Below are 16,163 nucleotides of genomic sequence, written 5' to 3'. Positions count from 1 at the left end.
TGTAGTGGGTACTTATTTGATTCTATGAGGCAGATTACTGTATAGATGAGGGAAGTGAGGCCCACAGGAGTTGAGATACGTACCCAGGGGCACACAGCCAGTGAATGGTTGAGCAGGAATTTGAACCCAAGTATTCTGATTCTGGATCATACGCATTCTCAAATATGCAAAATGTACTTTTGTTTTTTTTATTAGTAAATGGAAAGATTAATGTTTTTCTTATTTACCTAATACATAATCTAATATTGTTCCAAAAACTTTAGTAGGAGGGAAGATTTTCCCTTCAAAATGTGTAGCTGAATTTGCACTATTATGTAATTCAAAGCATCCTGACTTGCTGCTTTGTCACAACAACTTTTTACTTTCTGCCTTTTAAAGATTAAAAAAATTTTAAACATCCCCCACCTCCCACTCCCTCAAAAGAACACCAGCAATGAGAAATATAAAACCTTGTTGAATGGAGCTGTAACACAGGGAGGGACTTCTGGGAGGCCAACCAACCTCGAACACCAGTAACACCACAAATGAGAACAAATAAGAGGATGACAGTTAAAGATGTATTGCCTATGTATGACGGGCTCCATGTTATTAAAAGGATACCGTCTAGGTATTTTTCATAATTTTTCATTTTCATTCTACCACCAAGCACTCGCTGTTTGTAATCACCAACTGAGGAGGTAAAACTGTTTAGATACATCTGTATTTCATTTCATTACATGTCTTTTTGTCTATTATCTCTAGCAATTGACATTTTTTCTTTGAAGCCTATAAAAATTCTTAAAATTAAAGAAAAAGACAAAATAAGCTGCTTGGCAAACCTAAACGAAGACACTACTCTTCTAAAAAAGTTGATTTGTCTTAACTACTGACAGAATTAGGAAAACAGCTCAGATAACAACAACAAATCTGTACAAATTTAGTATCTACAATATGTGGCCTTATTCCCTCATGCACTTAAACCATATATTTTTTTTTTCAGATTTATGAGGAGCTGGCTATGGACCATAAATGTTCTTTGTCAGAAGGAAAAGGAATCTTACAACCCAATGGTTTTAACAACTGAAATGTTAACAGGACAACAGGAACTAAAAAATATTTATCTGAGAGGTTGTATGAGTCTCCAGGGTATTCACAAACACAAACATTTTTAAGTAGAATCATATTTGCTACACTTAATGCAACAGCTCTAAGACATGCTTTTTCTTCTCTTGGATAGTCTTCCTGGTTTCTGATTTTTCTATTCTGAGTTCAATTTTCTCGTGTTTTCTGTTCTACTGGTTACCAGAAGCTGTGACAATGGCCCACTCAGGCTAAAACTTTTTTTTTCCCCCTACTCTGTACATGAAGCCTTCAATTACTGCCTGCTGAAGCAGACAGAATCCTATTAGTAAGAAAGACGATCACAAGATGCAGTGCCCTGCCCTAGCTGTATAAAAATAATTAGTCCAAAGTTGACAAATGTGTAATGAAGTCGCACAATGATTATATGTAAGAAATACTGGTTTGAATAAGCCTCCTAACATCAAATACCAAGGCATCATGATTTGGAGCATTATTTCCCAAAGAATTAAAAATGATAAATCCTTATTGCTTTGAGTTAATATAGAACATTTTAAACAGAGAATTTGCAAGTTGTAAAAAAAAAAATTCCATTTTCTTGACTATAAAATTGTCTTTTAAAGTTAAGCCCGTTACACAATTGAAATTAATATTGAGGATGAGAAATTACATGTGATTCAAGTTTAGAGAATTTTTCCAAAGAAATGTGTTTTCCCCTATTATTAAAAAAAAAAAAAATCAGCCAGCAATATTGTAGTGTTTCCCTTTAACATTCTGATGAGAAGAGTTAAAACAAAGAAAATAAACGCCCATCATAATTTAAGACTCTCTATATTCTGTTTGAATCTTTACACATGGTATAACGATTCTCCATACTATCTTGTCATTGACACATTCTCTTTCTTTATAAAGAAAAGGTAAATAAATCTAAGTGCACTTTCTCAAAGAAGACACGAGACATCCCAGTTATTCCAAAGCATTTTTGGTTTGTCTCTTTGGTGGGGGTGGGATGGGATGGGCCTTAACAGAAAACCAAATAATAAATAAATTCTTACCCCATTCTCTTGGATTCCTTATAAAATTTCCAACCCAGAAGGAAAATCATCAAGAATACCTCTCATTTCTACATGAAAACAGTTATATATCCCTACTAGTAAAACTGTTGCATTGCAGAATATTACCTCACAAATGGCAGAATTAAATAAAACTTAAAGAAAGAATGGTATAAAGCAAAATCAGCGATGCGGTTTGGTTATTTCTAAAATATCCAAATATGCGTTCCGTGTAAAAATTAACTGAGGTCTACATTTGTTTTTCAATGAAATGCTGTTCACAGAGCCTGCAGAGATCAAAGCAGCAGATAAAAAAGCAGTGCTGCCCTCTAGTGGACAATCACCAACTTGAGAAAGCTGACGTCTAAATAGGTTCCAAAATCTTTGGTCCAGTTTGAGATTCCAAATTTATCACACAGTAGAAAAGACCAATGCCTGATATCTTTATATTAACAACTCCTTACAAAGCATTTTAAGACAGGTGAAGTATGGTTACTGTAGTATCAGAGATTATAAAATTAGGGCACTAGGACACGGTTTTCTATTATGGCCCTTCAAAATTATCTAGTATTTAAATATTCCAGTTACTAGGGGAAAAGAAATAAAACAACAAACAAAAATAACCCAAAAGTTGAGCAACCTAAGAACAGAAGAAAGGGAAGTATCAAAGACTCCCACCAAGAAGTGACTATGCCATTCATGTTTGTAACCTTAGCACTAAGAAAATTTGTCACAAGTCTTCAAAAAAAAATTGAGTGAAAGAGTTGCACAATATAGACATTTTATGATGGAAATGGGAGTATATACCAGTATTTCTCCTATTAATTACTAATAAACATGTATATGATAACAGTGATTCACTGGATGAGTTGAAGGCCTAGAAATGAAACAAGTTGTTCTTTACATGTACTTCAATTAAATAAAAAGATTTCTGATTTTCAACCTGAAGCAAATAAACTATCTTTAAATATGTTGGTAAATTAAAAAGTTGACTGCCAGGTTGCCATGGATACACTGTTCCATTCACAGCACCAGGCTTTCCTAATAGTTAAGGACCTCAGGGACCATAGTAAAACAACATTCATTCTACTAAGACTGTAATTATTCACAAGTTGTATGTTGCTCAAAAGTTGCAAGTTAAAAAAGTGACAGAGTAAACAAGATCCAAACATTAAGATCTATAGGGCGGGAGGAGGACTTTAAGTACTAGATACAAGTTAATAATGAAAACTGTTCTAGGGTCTTATTGAATAAGCTAAGAACTAAAACAGCATCATGGCAGAGACAAGGCTTTCTGTTTTCACTCAAATGATCACATTTTTCCCCTCACAGGGTCAATTTGTTGTTCATGAAAGGGCAAAATGAGTAGGTAGTCTGATAACTCTTTTGAACACCACTGTTACTGAACGTCAGAACTCCGGAAACTGGGTTAAAATGTGAAATGGCTGAGACTGCTGAAAGACAAACTTTTCCTTGTGGCCTAGGACAGTTTCACAGACGAGACTGTAATACACTGATATAATTAACAATATGCTCTTGCTGGAGCACAATGCCATAGCTGTAAGGAAAAACAACATCAAACATCTTGTCTATTAGCATCCCTTAATAACTAATCTGTAAAAAGAAAATGCATAAACAAAGGAAAAATATACTTTAAAATGTGTCATGTGGCTGTCATTAACTCTTGATAATTCAAGGCAGTCTCAAACTGTAAACTATGGAACATTATTGGCCATATAACCGCTTTGGCTACTGGTTAAAATACAGATTCCTGGGCCATACCTCACAGTACCAAATCTGAGCCCCTGGCTGTGGCTCTGAGGAATCTGAATTTTACACAAACCCCCCACAGAATTCTTTTGTACAGAAAACCTTAAAGATTTTGGAGCTATGGATTTTTACCTTTCTGCTTTTTGGTCACTGCACATTAGTATCTTTATCAGAGGACAAGCAATGTAATTAAAGCAAACACACCTCAGTTTCTACACTATTGAATCCAAACCTGTCCTAAACCCTCACCTGATTTCCTTCTCAGAGGAACACAAGAAATGTTTCCTGGGCCTGGATATACCTAGGGTTCCCAATGCTAGTCGAATTCTCCTACCCTAAACATATTAAATATTGACATTTTCCTTTTGCAGTCCATTCCTATACTGTTTTACTGCTATTCATTCTGCCCTTTGTATATTTTATTTATGTGTTAGTTTATTAGTATACTGTCTTAAACAATATGCTTTAAGACTTTTACAATGCATAGAATATCACATATTTTAATATGAATATCTAAAACAGGACATGAAGATATTCAACTCTATATTTAATAGATGATTTTTAAAATTCTCATTTCTGTATTACTCCTTCTCATCTGATAACTGTAATCTGGAAAATAGGAGAGTTGACCATAACTCTGTAGATCTCAATGGGATGATTTTGTTCTCAAAGAGCAGCCTTTTCAGTCACCAAGTACCACAGAAATGAAAATAAAGTTAATTAAGTCTTTCAATAGTATACTGGTTGGCCTTCTAATATTATTGCTCATTTAGAAAATCAAAAGTAAATGTCATATAATCTAACAGCAGATATACTTTCTCAGTGATCTTGAAAAGCAGTTAATTATATAAAAAATGCTCCTGGTTTTTGAAATGAATTCCATAAAACTTGTGCTCCTTTAATTGACTTTTTCTTAATGGAGGCCATTTTATGTTGATATGTAGGAACCATTTTCTACTATGTATTCAATTAAAATTTCTACTTTACACTATTACACACTTCTGCATATTAATGAAGGTTCCCTTTTTCTTACATATTTCTTATATTAAGTGTTTTTTAACTTGGCATTTAATGTAAAAACTATTCAAATTTTAAGAGTAGTGGGAATAAATTATTCTAAAATTCTTTTTATACTTGTTTTTGTTTTTTTTTAAAGCAATTGTAAGTCAATTACCATTAGTAAATACAAGAATGGCTTTGGTCCTATTCTTCATTAACTCAAAAAAGCAACCATCACAGAAGAATAAAGGAGTTACTCAAAAATCTCACAGGGAGTTCAATTTTGTTAACAATTAAATAATATATGTTTAGATATATAAACTCATTAACTCCACAGGAAAATAGGATACTGAGCACTACAGTTAAAAACATGAACACAACTCAATGAAGAAGTAAACTGTCAATTTCTGTTATAAACAGTAATTGCTATTTCACTTTAAATGACATTAAGAAAGGCACTGGTACTGATTTTACTAACAATTGTTCATTTTTGTTTTGTTACTGAGTACAAAAGAATGGCAAAAAATGTTACATATGCAGGATGATAATTTTTAACAATTTGTGTATGAAAAATACAAGTAACTCTAGGTGTTTATTATTTCTAAAATTTAGAACATTAATATAGCCATACTTTGTAAGAGCAAACGCAAAACATTTTCAATTACATATAGTGAGACTTGTGAGGCAAATGAAAACAGAACAACCTAATCTTAATTACATATAGGCATTGTTTTTTTCATTTTTGACCCTGTAGTAACTTGGGCTCCTCCTCCAAGTTACAGAGCCAAACACCACACCTGCTGGATTAGAACACACACGGCTGGATTAGAAAAGTGTCAAGATATCGTGGATGTGTGTGAGGACCACGAACATGAAGTCTGAGCGCAATCTCTGCATTGCAAAGGCAGATATAAATGGTTCTTAGTTGCGTGTCTCCCCTGCATTAGTACAGATAATTGAGAATTGTCTGTAATTTAATCACTTGAACAGGCATTCAGTTCCCAACCACCAAGACAAGTTACAGGCAAACTATGCTTTAATAAAAATTACACAACTGTGCTAAGGGTCTTTCTTAGTCTGTTTCCCAGTAGGAAGGTAGCTTTTATATTAGTTGGCTTTCAGAAGGCAATTTGGCTGTTTTCTTCTAAGAAACAAAATTCTGGAAACCTGCCATTGCTTTCAGAAAAGTTAACCCACATGCAAAACAAAACAAAAAATAAATTACAAGTTACAACATAAACAAGGGTTACCATATGTCTTTTTGTACATTGTAGAAGAACATATTAAGATAAGACTGAAGTTTTGCTGGGTAGTAGATGGTCAGTATCATAATTTTGTACTGCATAAGCTAAAAGTTATAGTTGATGTATGATATTTTGGTGTTTCAGTAATTTCAGTAATTCAAAGGATCCATAAATAAAACAGCAACTTCTGCTAAAGAAAATCACCCAGAAGAGTAAAAAGAAGTATTTAAAGCAGAAAACAACAGGGGTGTCTGGGTGGCTCAATTGGTTAAGCGTCTGACTTTGGCTGAGGTCATGATCTCACAGTTTGTGAGTTCGAGCCCACGTCAGGCCCTGTGCTGACAGCTCACAGCCTGGAGGCTGCTTCGGGATTCTGTGTCACCCTCTTTCTCTGCCCCTCCCCTGCTCGTGCTTGGTCTCTCTCAAAAATAAGTAAACATTAAAAAAAAAAATAAAGCAGACTGGGGCGCCTGGGTGGCTCTGTCGGTTGAGCGTCCGACTTCGGCTCAGGTCATGATCTCGTGGTCCGTGAGTTCGAGCCCCGCGTCAGGCTCTGTGGTGACCGCTCAGAGCCTGGAGCCTGTTTTGGATTCTGTGTCTCCCTCTGTCTGACCCTCCCCCGTTCATGCTCTGTCTCCCTCTGTCTCAAAAATAAATAAACATAAAAAAAATTAAAAAAAAAAAAAAGAAAAGAAAAAAAATAAAGCAGAAAACAATTAAAACAGGAAAATTCAGAACCAGAATATTTTCATTGAAAAGGCTTCTGTTCACTTTTTCCCCTAGTGAACAGCATTTCACTGTTAAGTTGTATACGCATAGTGGTACCAGTATGATGACCTAATATCCATTTTATTATTTTACCACCACCCTGTGTGAGATAGGGCTTGTCAGAAATCAAGAAATGGAAGCATCAGACCTATTAAAGAACTTAATTAAGGAACTTTCTCTAAGAACAAAACAAAACTGGGGCACCTGGGTGGCTCAGTCGGTTAAGCGTCCGACTTTAGCTCAGGTCAGGATCCTGCAGTTTCTGAGTTCTGGTTCCACGGCAGGCTCTTTGCTGACAGCTCAGAGCCTGGAGCCTGCTTCAGATTATGTGTCTCCCTCTCTCTCTGCCCCTCCCCTGGTGACACTCTGTCACTCCCTCTCAAAAATAAATCAACATTAAAAAAATAATAAATAAAAATCAAAACAAAAAATAGGGTAACTTTGGTTTTTTGACTAGCACATGTGGTCTTCACTGTCACAATCAGTAGATGAAGATAGGCAACTTCAAATGATGGCAGGTTAAGACTTGAACTCAGCTCTTCTGAAGTCAAGACCAATGTTCTTCCATAGATAATACAGAATTTCATTTTAATGTCTCATGCTACCCCTTTCCAAACAGATGAAGATCTTAAAGCCCACAAGAAGAAGTTGTAACTTGCCCCAGACTACCAAGCCCAAAAATGGCAGAGAGAAGTCTAAAACCCATATCAACTGCAGCACTCTGTAAGAAACCTCTCTTACCCTGCACTAATTAAAAAACATTTTTTTAAAGATTTTATTTAAAAGTAATCTCTACACCCAACATGGGCTAGAATTTATAACCCTGAGATCAAGAGTTGCATACTCTACTGACTGAGCCAGTCAGGCTCCCCTACAAAAAAAATTTTTTTAAGATCTGAAGGCATTCTCTTCAATTTAAAATTTTTTTTCTATATAGAAATATAAAGGAAAAAGCATGCCATTGGCAGTGGAATGGCAGAGGAATTAAAGATGGAATTAATGAATTCCTTTAACCCAACAGAGAAGTAACAACTGCAGGTTTAAGGGGATCATTTTTACCTTTACTTTAATTCAAGCCACTGCACACAGAAGATCGCAAGGAGGGCAACCACATTAATCACATTCTCTTCTACCTTTAAGGACAAATGACTTGGATGTCATGCTTTAGATGCTCGGTGGTGACGATATTCCTGGTCTAAGAAATAGAAGCTGCATTTGGCTCTATGCCAGTTTTTTAGCAGCTCCTTATTACTGGAAGCAGCCTTATGGGACTGATGTAAAAAGGAACTCTGAACACAGTACCCAAACTTCCTCTATTTCAAGTAAAAAAGTCCAACTCCACTGCTTTGTAAAACAGGTCTTCCTGGAAATCCACTGTATCTGGTGAAATAGGATAGATTTTCAATCGTATCTTGCAAAAGGTACATTTACAAATCACCAAACTATTATAAAATGCGAGTACACTGACTGTTATGTTGCAGGACAGTACATCCCAGTGTACTAAGGATTGCATGAAATGGGAAAGACAGCCTTCACGCAAACCAACAATCAAATATCTCATTAGAAACAACGGGAGGGGGACGCCTGGCCGGCTCAGTAGGTAGAGTATGTGACTCCTGACCTCAGGGTTGAAGGTTGAACCCCACATTGGGTGGAGAGATTACTTAAATAAAATCTTAAAAAGAAACGAAGAGAGGGGGTCAGATATATGTTTAGGGATTATTATTTTCAAGGAAAATGATGAACTTAAAATTATACATTTATACGTGTCTATTATACATATATATATATATATATATATATATATATATATATACAAGTGATACATCACATGTTGATGAACCCACCTGTGTATATGATCTTGGCCAGAAGGGACTACACCTACATTGGCTACATTTACAACCTTCTGAAGGATCACAGAAGGAGTGAAATTCTGTGGTGCAGCAATGATTACAGTAGAAGTTTCATTCATTCCTGTTAGCATTCCTGTAAGAGCAAAAGAAGGCTCCCTTTTACTAATTTGCGAAAATTATATTAAAACAATTTCAAGCTCATAGCCAAAATTTAAACACTTAAAAAACCCACTTCAGAATATAATTTTGAAGGTAATTATCATTGAATTAAATAACTGCAGATGTTTTACAAAATTTTTAATCCTTATTGTGTAGAAGAGCATGTAAAAATGCAGTGGAACATCCTTCTTAATAAATGTGATTTTCAATACCCTAAGACAAAAATGCAGAATCACAAAGATTCTATTCAATTTCAGTCCCTTTAAAATATACTCAATTAATTTGGACTACGTCAACTATTTAAGCTTTTACTTTTTAAAAATTTTTATTCCTCTCCTTTTCATTCAGAGATCTCTCTTGTCAAATGCTACCTGAGTACAAATCAAAGTGAGTCTGGAATAACTAGCAACAACATTATCTGACAAATGGCCTCAGCTGATGGGTCAAAGTTATCTCAGCAAAGACTGAAAGTCATTGAACAGTTATGTGGTTCTAAAAAATGTACACGTATCTAAGCAGCTATACTTAGTGATAACAGTACTTGCCTAGTGAATGGAACTATAGAGTTAATTAAAAAACACCAATCGAAATTTCTGAAGCATAATGCTTAGAAACAAAGGGGAAAATGTGAATGGAGAACCTTAAATTCTAGAGACGTTTTAAATGAATCTTTAAGAAAAAAAAAACAAAGTTAAGCAAGATCGGGAACAAAAACTGTAATACAGAGTTAACATATGACATGCCATTAATGTCAGAATCTCATGTAAAAATGTTTAGTAAACAAATTCAGTAACATACCAAACACTTGGAACAAATATTGAAATTTAGTACCTGGGTAAAAAAAAACCCCAAAATAATTATAATAAATGCCACCTATTTGGACCTGTGATGTAAGACACCGACACCTAACGGTATCCAGTAAAAACAAAGATCTTTTGAGACATTTGGTATGTGCACAATAGTTGACAAAATTTATGAAAATGGAGAAATTTGATTTTATGTTTTCAAAAGGCCCTGAATCTCCAGGGCTATGTATTTAATTTAGTTATTTATTGCAAATGCAACCTGAAATTTAAAAGAACCCCTATGATGAGCAGCACGAAGACACGAAAGCCTAACACTGTAAAACGAGTTCTAAGCTTTTAACAAAGAGCAGTTTTTACTAACCACTTTCAAACTCGGGGACACTATGTTCTGTCTTAGAGTGTTTAACTTCAATATTAGGCAAAAGCTTTAAAAACTACACAAGCAGTCAAACACTGCTTTTAAGTAAAGCACAGTGGCTGCTGACATAACACTGCTGAGAGATGTGTGTACTCATTTAGGATTTAAACCTTCTCCATTAAGCTCTATTGAAGAGCAACTGCTGAATAAATGAATGCAACTATGTTTATGTTAAAAGCCTGTTTCCCGCAGCATGTAATTAAAGGAAATGTTGTACAAAGCCAGTACTTTTGTCAAGCTCCTGTAAATGGAAAGATGGATAGCACTCAGAGAAGTGAATGCATTGCTTCATATTTAACCTTAACACTCTTGTCATTAATGGTTTGTCTAACTTGGTCTATAAAAGACAAGGTACTGCTCCATTGAAGTAAAATTTAAAAAATCAACTAAACCATGCTTTTCAGAACAGAAGATTCATTATCGTCAGCTAATGTATTGGCATAAAGCAAAGTAACATCCTATCAAGTAAGGCACACATTCAATCTGCCTTCCCACCCCCCTTTATTTTTAACTCATGCTGTTTTATTGTTATAGGCAATTTGTACCACTCAGCATGACAGTGTAAACTGAATCAAGATTAATTTACATGCAAAAGAACACTTAGGAGAGCAGCATGGTAAGCAAATGTATTGTCTCGATTGCTGAGGTGGAAAAAGAACCTGGAAAGAAAAAAAGGTGCTCTAATTAAGGGGCATCAAATATGATTGCTTGTGGTAGTTAAGGGCCAGAAAATAGTAAATGTCTGACCATTTAAAGAATTAGCATCTTGCTAGCTAGGAAACCATAAGATGGATGCATAAATCATAATAAAATTAAGTAAACATTCTAGGTTTCTTAAACCAGAGATTTTTCTAAATGAAAATATATCAGGTATTCTCAAATTAACGAGAAAGAAAAATATGCCAAGGTATCATTAAAAGTTTCTCCTCTAAAAAACAGACATTAGATACTATATAGCATGCATATATATATAACGAAGGTAAAGTTACCAGGAAAATATTTAAAAACTGTCAGACTAGGGGCGCCTGGGTGGCGCAGTCGGTTAAGCGTCCGACTTTAGCCAGGTCACGATCTCGCGGTCCGTGAGTTCGAGCCCCGCGTCAGGCTCCGGGCTGATGGCTCGGAGCCTGGAGCCTGTTTCCGATTCTGTGTCTACCTCTCTCTCTGACCCTCCCCCGTTCATGCTCTGTCTCTCTCTGTCCCAAAAAAAATAAATAAAAAACGTTGAAAAAAAAATTTAAAACATAAAAAAAATAAAATAAAATAAAAACTGTCAGACTATTTGTTGCTTCATTAGAATTTATCTAAATTTTGGAGAGGCAGTGGACAGAGTACTTAATTTAGGTTAATCAGCTGTCATTAACTGCTAAAATGTAGAACATACAATATAAGAAAGTAAAATTAGATTTTTTTCCTAAGTTTTAGATTTCCTATTTAATTCATAAGAAGAAAATGAGTAAGAGAAGGCAGTTTGGATAAAGAGCCAGCTTACATCTCTTATAATAGTTATAACTGTCTCAAGGAACCAAATTTTTAAGAGGATCTCATGTTATTTACAGTCCTGAAATCATCCTACAGCTAGATCATTAACTCTGCAATGCTCAAAACTCATAGCAATGAAAAAAAATCATGCTTCTGGTTTAGAGTTCCTATTATGAATATTATAGGTAACTTCCATATATAGGCTAAACCATTCTGTCTTTCAGCACTTTGACGACCTACCTTATAAACATGCACGTTTAGCCATGGAACTCTAAATGTAACAACTGAGGAAAAATGACAGATCAGGTTTTATATTAGAAATAAATCCTTTTCGTTAAAAAAATTATTAATCTAATATATACAATCTGTTAGAAGCATTCTTATTTAATACTGTACAAACTTTTAAATTACATAGATGTTTAGTATAAAAACAGAAATGTATTCCTCATGCTTTTTATTTATAATTTTTCTAGTTAAATCCTCATTAATGCATTTAATGCACTTCTTGAGTCTTAAAATATATGCCCTGTGAAATGAGATATTAAGTACCTAAGTTCATTTTATTTAAATTAGAAAAACTACATAATGTTATGTACGCATGTGTAATGACACACACAGGTACTTCAATTTACTGGTATTTTACCATCCAGAAGTTTGCAGTGATAAAATGTGAGGAAATAGATGTTTATTTTGATTGAAGATTTTTCAGCTAGGGAGTCCTTTCTATGTATCATTTGTTGAAATAAGCTAAGGTCTTCCTAGAGGAGCATAAAAAACGAGTACAATGTGTAAAGTTGAGAATTGAGACCTCGATTACCAAACCAGCTGAAATCTCTAACTAAAAAGATGCTATTGAAAAGACTCTTTAAAGCTTGTGGTAAATTTGCCAGCATCAAGTCCCATATCAAAGAATGAATTCAGGAAGACAGAAAGAATGATACAGAAATGCCAAGAGACTTAGAAGGATTTACAAATACTTCATATAAACAAATTTTCAAATAGCTTTATTCAGAGTAGCCTTTCTGCTCTATTAAACATAGCAAACAGCTGCCAGATTTATTCAGAAAAATAATCAACAACCATAGAAGTAAAATGGCAGAAGAAAAAGGAATTTTGGCAACAAGTCCACAGAGGACCACAGCTGTTCTCCAAGAGCACCTCTCTCACGCGCTTACGGTTCTGTATGGCTAGTCAGGGAAAAATCCCTCGGTCACAGCAGAGCACAGAACGGCACAGAACACTTCATCGAAATATCAAGTATTCTAAACCAAAGCTGAGGGATAGAAAAGGTACACGATAATCAGCTGCTTTAGATATACTGTAGCTGCACTTTTCAAAAAAAGAATATCCCCTTAACAGTAGATGTGCCAAAGCCTTATTCAGTCACTTGTGTGCCACTCACCTGGGTCTGCTGGGCAGGTGTAAAGCAGAGAGGCAGGCTTTAGCCAGCAAAGGGTAAGAATAGCAAATGTAAGCATCAATTCATCAACAGAAAAATAAAATCATAAAATCACAAAGATGTTTTTCTTCTACAGCAATAAGCAACTTCCAAGTAAAGCAAATGCAAACAGGGATTTAGGCATTCTTTTTTATCACTTAAAAATAAGGCAGAAAATAAAGGATTATTATTAATTTACAATCTTGAATGAAATGTTCTTTGTGAGATTCTTCTACAACAGGTTATTTGAATACTGTGGACTGCAATGGCTTACAGAAAAAAAAAAAAAATCTTCAGCACTGTAATGATAAAGTGCCAGGAAGCATGTGTGTCTCCTTAGGTACAGAAATATTTGTACATGCCCAGTACTTTCTGGAAGCGTGACAGATAGGATTTAATGACCTCAAGATGAAGGAATCTTTGTATGATAATCCCTCTAGAGAGAAAAATAGTCTACCTTCACATAAACTTTAAGAAATTGCTGACTATACTGCTTACATATGCCCTAGTTCTGTATTATCTTTAATTAAACACATAAACTCACAGTTATTTCCCAGTTATTATTTTCCACAGTTATTATACATAGAAGAAAATAAAATTTATTTTTATTAGTAGGCATGCTGGACTCTGGGGCAAGCACAGCATATTAATACTTTCATCCTGCCGAAAATATTTTCTATTTAGGTCCATATTTTAAAATATTTCAGCTCTGATACAGGCTGACATCATAGCATTTCTTTACTACAGAATCAGGTCAAAAGAAAATGGAGGTATTTTAATGCTATAATTAGGACTTTATCTTGAAGGGTGAGGCACTTCAATGTGTGCAGGGAAAAATACATTAGTAGGTCATGAAAAACAGTTTCGTAGTGAAAGAAAATACAGAGGCATAACATTTATAGTGGTAGAACTTCGCTAAGTCTCAAATCCCTCACATTTTTACTAACACAAAACACAAGAGCACATCATTAGGTTGACAAACCTACAACTCCCAGAAGTGAAAAGTTAATTAAGAATCAATTTATGATTTTAAAGACATACTAATGAATTTTCAAGTATGCCAGGGATGTACACAAACATATACTTTCAAGGTTACTTTATAGAAGAAAAGGATTAGCAAAAACCAAAAGATTACGCACTGACATCTATTAATGGCTATGTACATGTGGTAATTTATTTCAGAGACCAGCCAGAAGAATGAGCACATATTATTTGGGATGGCAATTTCTAGTAAAGTGTAGTAATCTCTCACCTTGCTCTTTCTTAAAATCTTTCTCTGACATGGCCACAGGTAAAAGCAGCTCTCCAACAGGTGGCTGAATATTAACATTGAAGCAATCATCCTTGGTACTAAGAGAAAAACACATCAAAGCTGACCAAATGCTTAATAAATAAACATTCTCTTTAATATTATGCACTTAAATAGAAGTAATTAAAGCATATGCCAGCATATAAAGTATAAGATCTTCTTGGCTTAACTAGCAGAGCTAAAATTTTCTCAACACTATTTTCAGAGAAATATATCTGTTACCTCAATTAGAAAACACATTTTTTTTACAAAAATATGCAGTTATTGTAAATAAACCATTTAATGTAGAATTTTAAAAATAGGTGAGCATCAAGGGTACACATACCCACTACCACCAGAGGAACACTTCACGCAACTTACAGAATAGAGAAGTAATATTTTCTCTTTACTTTGCATGCTTACAGTGTAGAAAACGGAGTGCTTTAGTCTGAAATTGTTAAGATCTCTTTTTAAAAAAATTAGTTTAGTAAAAAGTAAAATGGAGTGACCTTACTGTGTATTAGATATGTGCTAATAAAATAATGCCTCATCTGAAAACTTGCTTTTTAAAACAAAAGCTGTTTTTTTTGGTAGTGTTATTCATTAACATTACTGATCAACATGTAAAGTAATTATTTCAAATGACAGGATATGAAGAATTTAGGAAAGACAACTTTGTACCTATATCAGATAGAAAAACAGTGAGTGTATTTATTTTAATCTTAAGACAGATCATACTGTCTAAAAAGTTAGTAAAATTTCTTAAAAAAATTTTTAAGGTACATGTTTGAAGTTAGGTTGAGGAATGTATCAGTTAGGAATGTGTCTGGCTGCAAATAAGCAGAAAATCCAACTAACAACAGGTGCTTATTGTTTAGTATGCAACAAATTCTGCAGTTACCAGTCAAAGACTGGTTCACTGGCTTAAAGAGGCTGTTGGGGACTCAGGTTTCTCGAGCTTTCAACTCCACCGCCCTGGTGTGTTGTTTCATCCTCGCGGATGCCAGATGGCTGCTGCGTTGCCAGGCACCACTTTTACATTGCAATGAAGAAAAAACAGTGACAATGGAAGAAGAGTGAATAAATGAGCCAACCAAATCTATTCTTTTTTTTTTTTAAATATCAGAAAAGCTTTTGTCCCCAAAAGGACTTCTAGTTTCATGTTAGAACTGGATCTCATGGCCAGTGGGAAGGTGAATAGGGAAATGGGGACTGTGGCTAAAAAAATAACAAACATTAGGTTAAGAAACATCATCATCAAAGGGTGCAATAGGGATAAATAAAATGAAAAAAGAAAAAAGGAAAATCCACTCTTTTTAGTTTATATATTTATTCTGAGAGAGAGAGAGACAGAGAGAGAGAGACAGAGACAGAGACAGAGACAGAAAGAAAGAATCCCAACCAGGGGCTCAATTTCACAAAAAGTGAGATCTCACAAACTGCGAGATCATGACCTGAGCTGAAATCAAGACTCAGACGCTTAACTGGCTGAGCCACCCAGGTGCCCCAAGAAAATCCACTTTTATGCTATTATATAATATATTCCTGTAAGAAATTTTTTTATGGAACAAGGCAAGGACTAGATTAAAAAAAAAAGGTTTTGAATTATTCACATGTGGACTGTCTAAGGCAAACCAACACATTCATTTATTAATTCAGTACACATTTACCAAGTACAAACTAGATCCCATGTATTATGCAAGTACCTGGGGATTTAAAGACAAGTGAGACTGGCCCTAGAAGCTCGCAAGTCAGTCAGAGAAGAAGAGTTCACTTATGTTTATAAAATGGCAAACACTATATTACAGATTTGTGGAAAGTATTATA

At 34.7% G+C, this 16,163-nt stretch overlaps 1 protein-coding gene across 5 annotated transcripts in view; it reads right to left on the bottom strand.

Moving 5' to 3' along the window:
• The window catches only part of AP3B1 (adaptor related protein complex 3 subunit beta 1), a 267,617-nt gene that overhangs the window by 3,727 nt on the left and 247,727 nt on the right, over positions 1 to 16,163 (bottom strand). For 4 of the 5 annotated variants that reach the window (XM_058729003.1, XM_058729014.1, XM_058729032.1 and 1 more), the window contains 2 exons: positions 14,301 to 14,398; positions 8,740 to 8,878 (listed from right to left, as the gene is read on the bottom strand). In XM_058729003.1, the coding sequence (XP_058584986.1) occupies positions 8,740 to 8,878; positions 14,301 to 14,398 (237 nt within the window). Of the gene's footprint in view, positions 1 to 8,739; positions 8,879 to 13,012; positions 13,050 to 14,300; positions 14,399 to 16,163 lie in introns of all 5 variants that reach the window. The other variant, XR_009261343.1, reaches the window with a different exon arrangement.

Source organism: Neofelis nebulosa, chromosome 1 (assembly GCF_028018385.1).
Source record: "Neofelis nebulosa isolate mNeoNeb1 chromosome 1, mNeoNeb1.pri, whole genome shotgun sequence".
NCBI classification, from domain to species: domain Eukaryota; kingdom Metazoa; phylum Chordata; class Mammalia; order Carnivora; family Felidae; genus Neofelis; species Neofelis nebulosa.
This window is presented reverse-complemented; position numbering and strand designations above follow the sequence as displayed.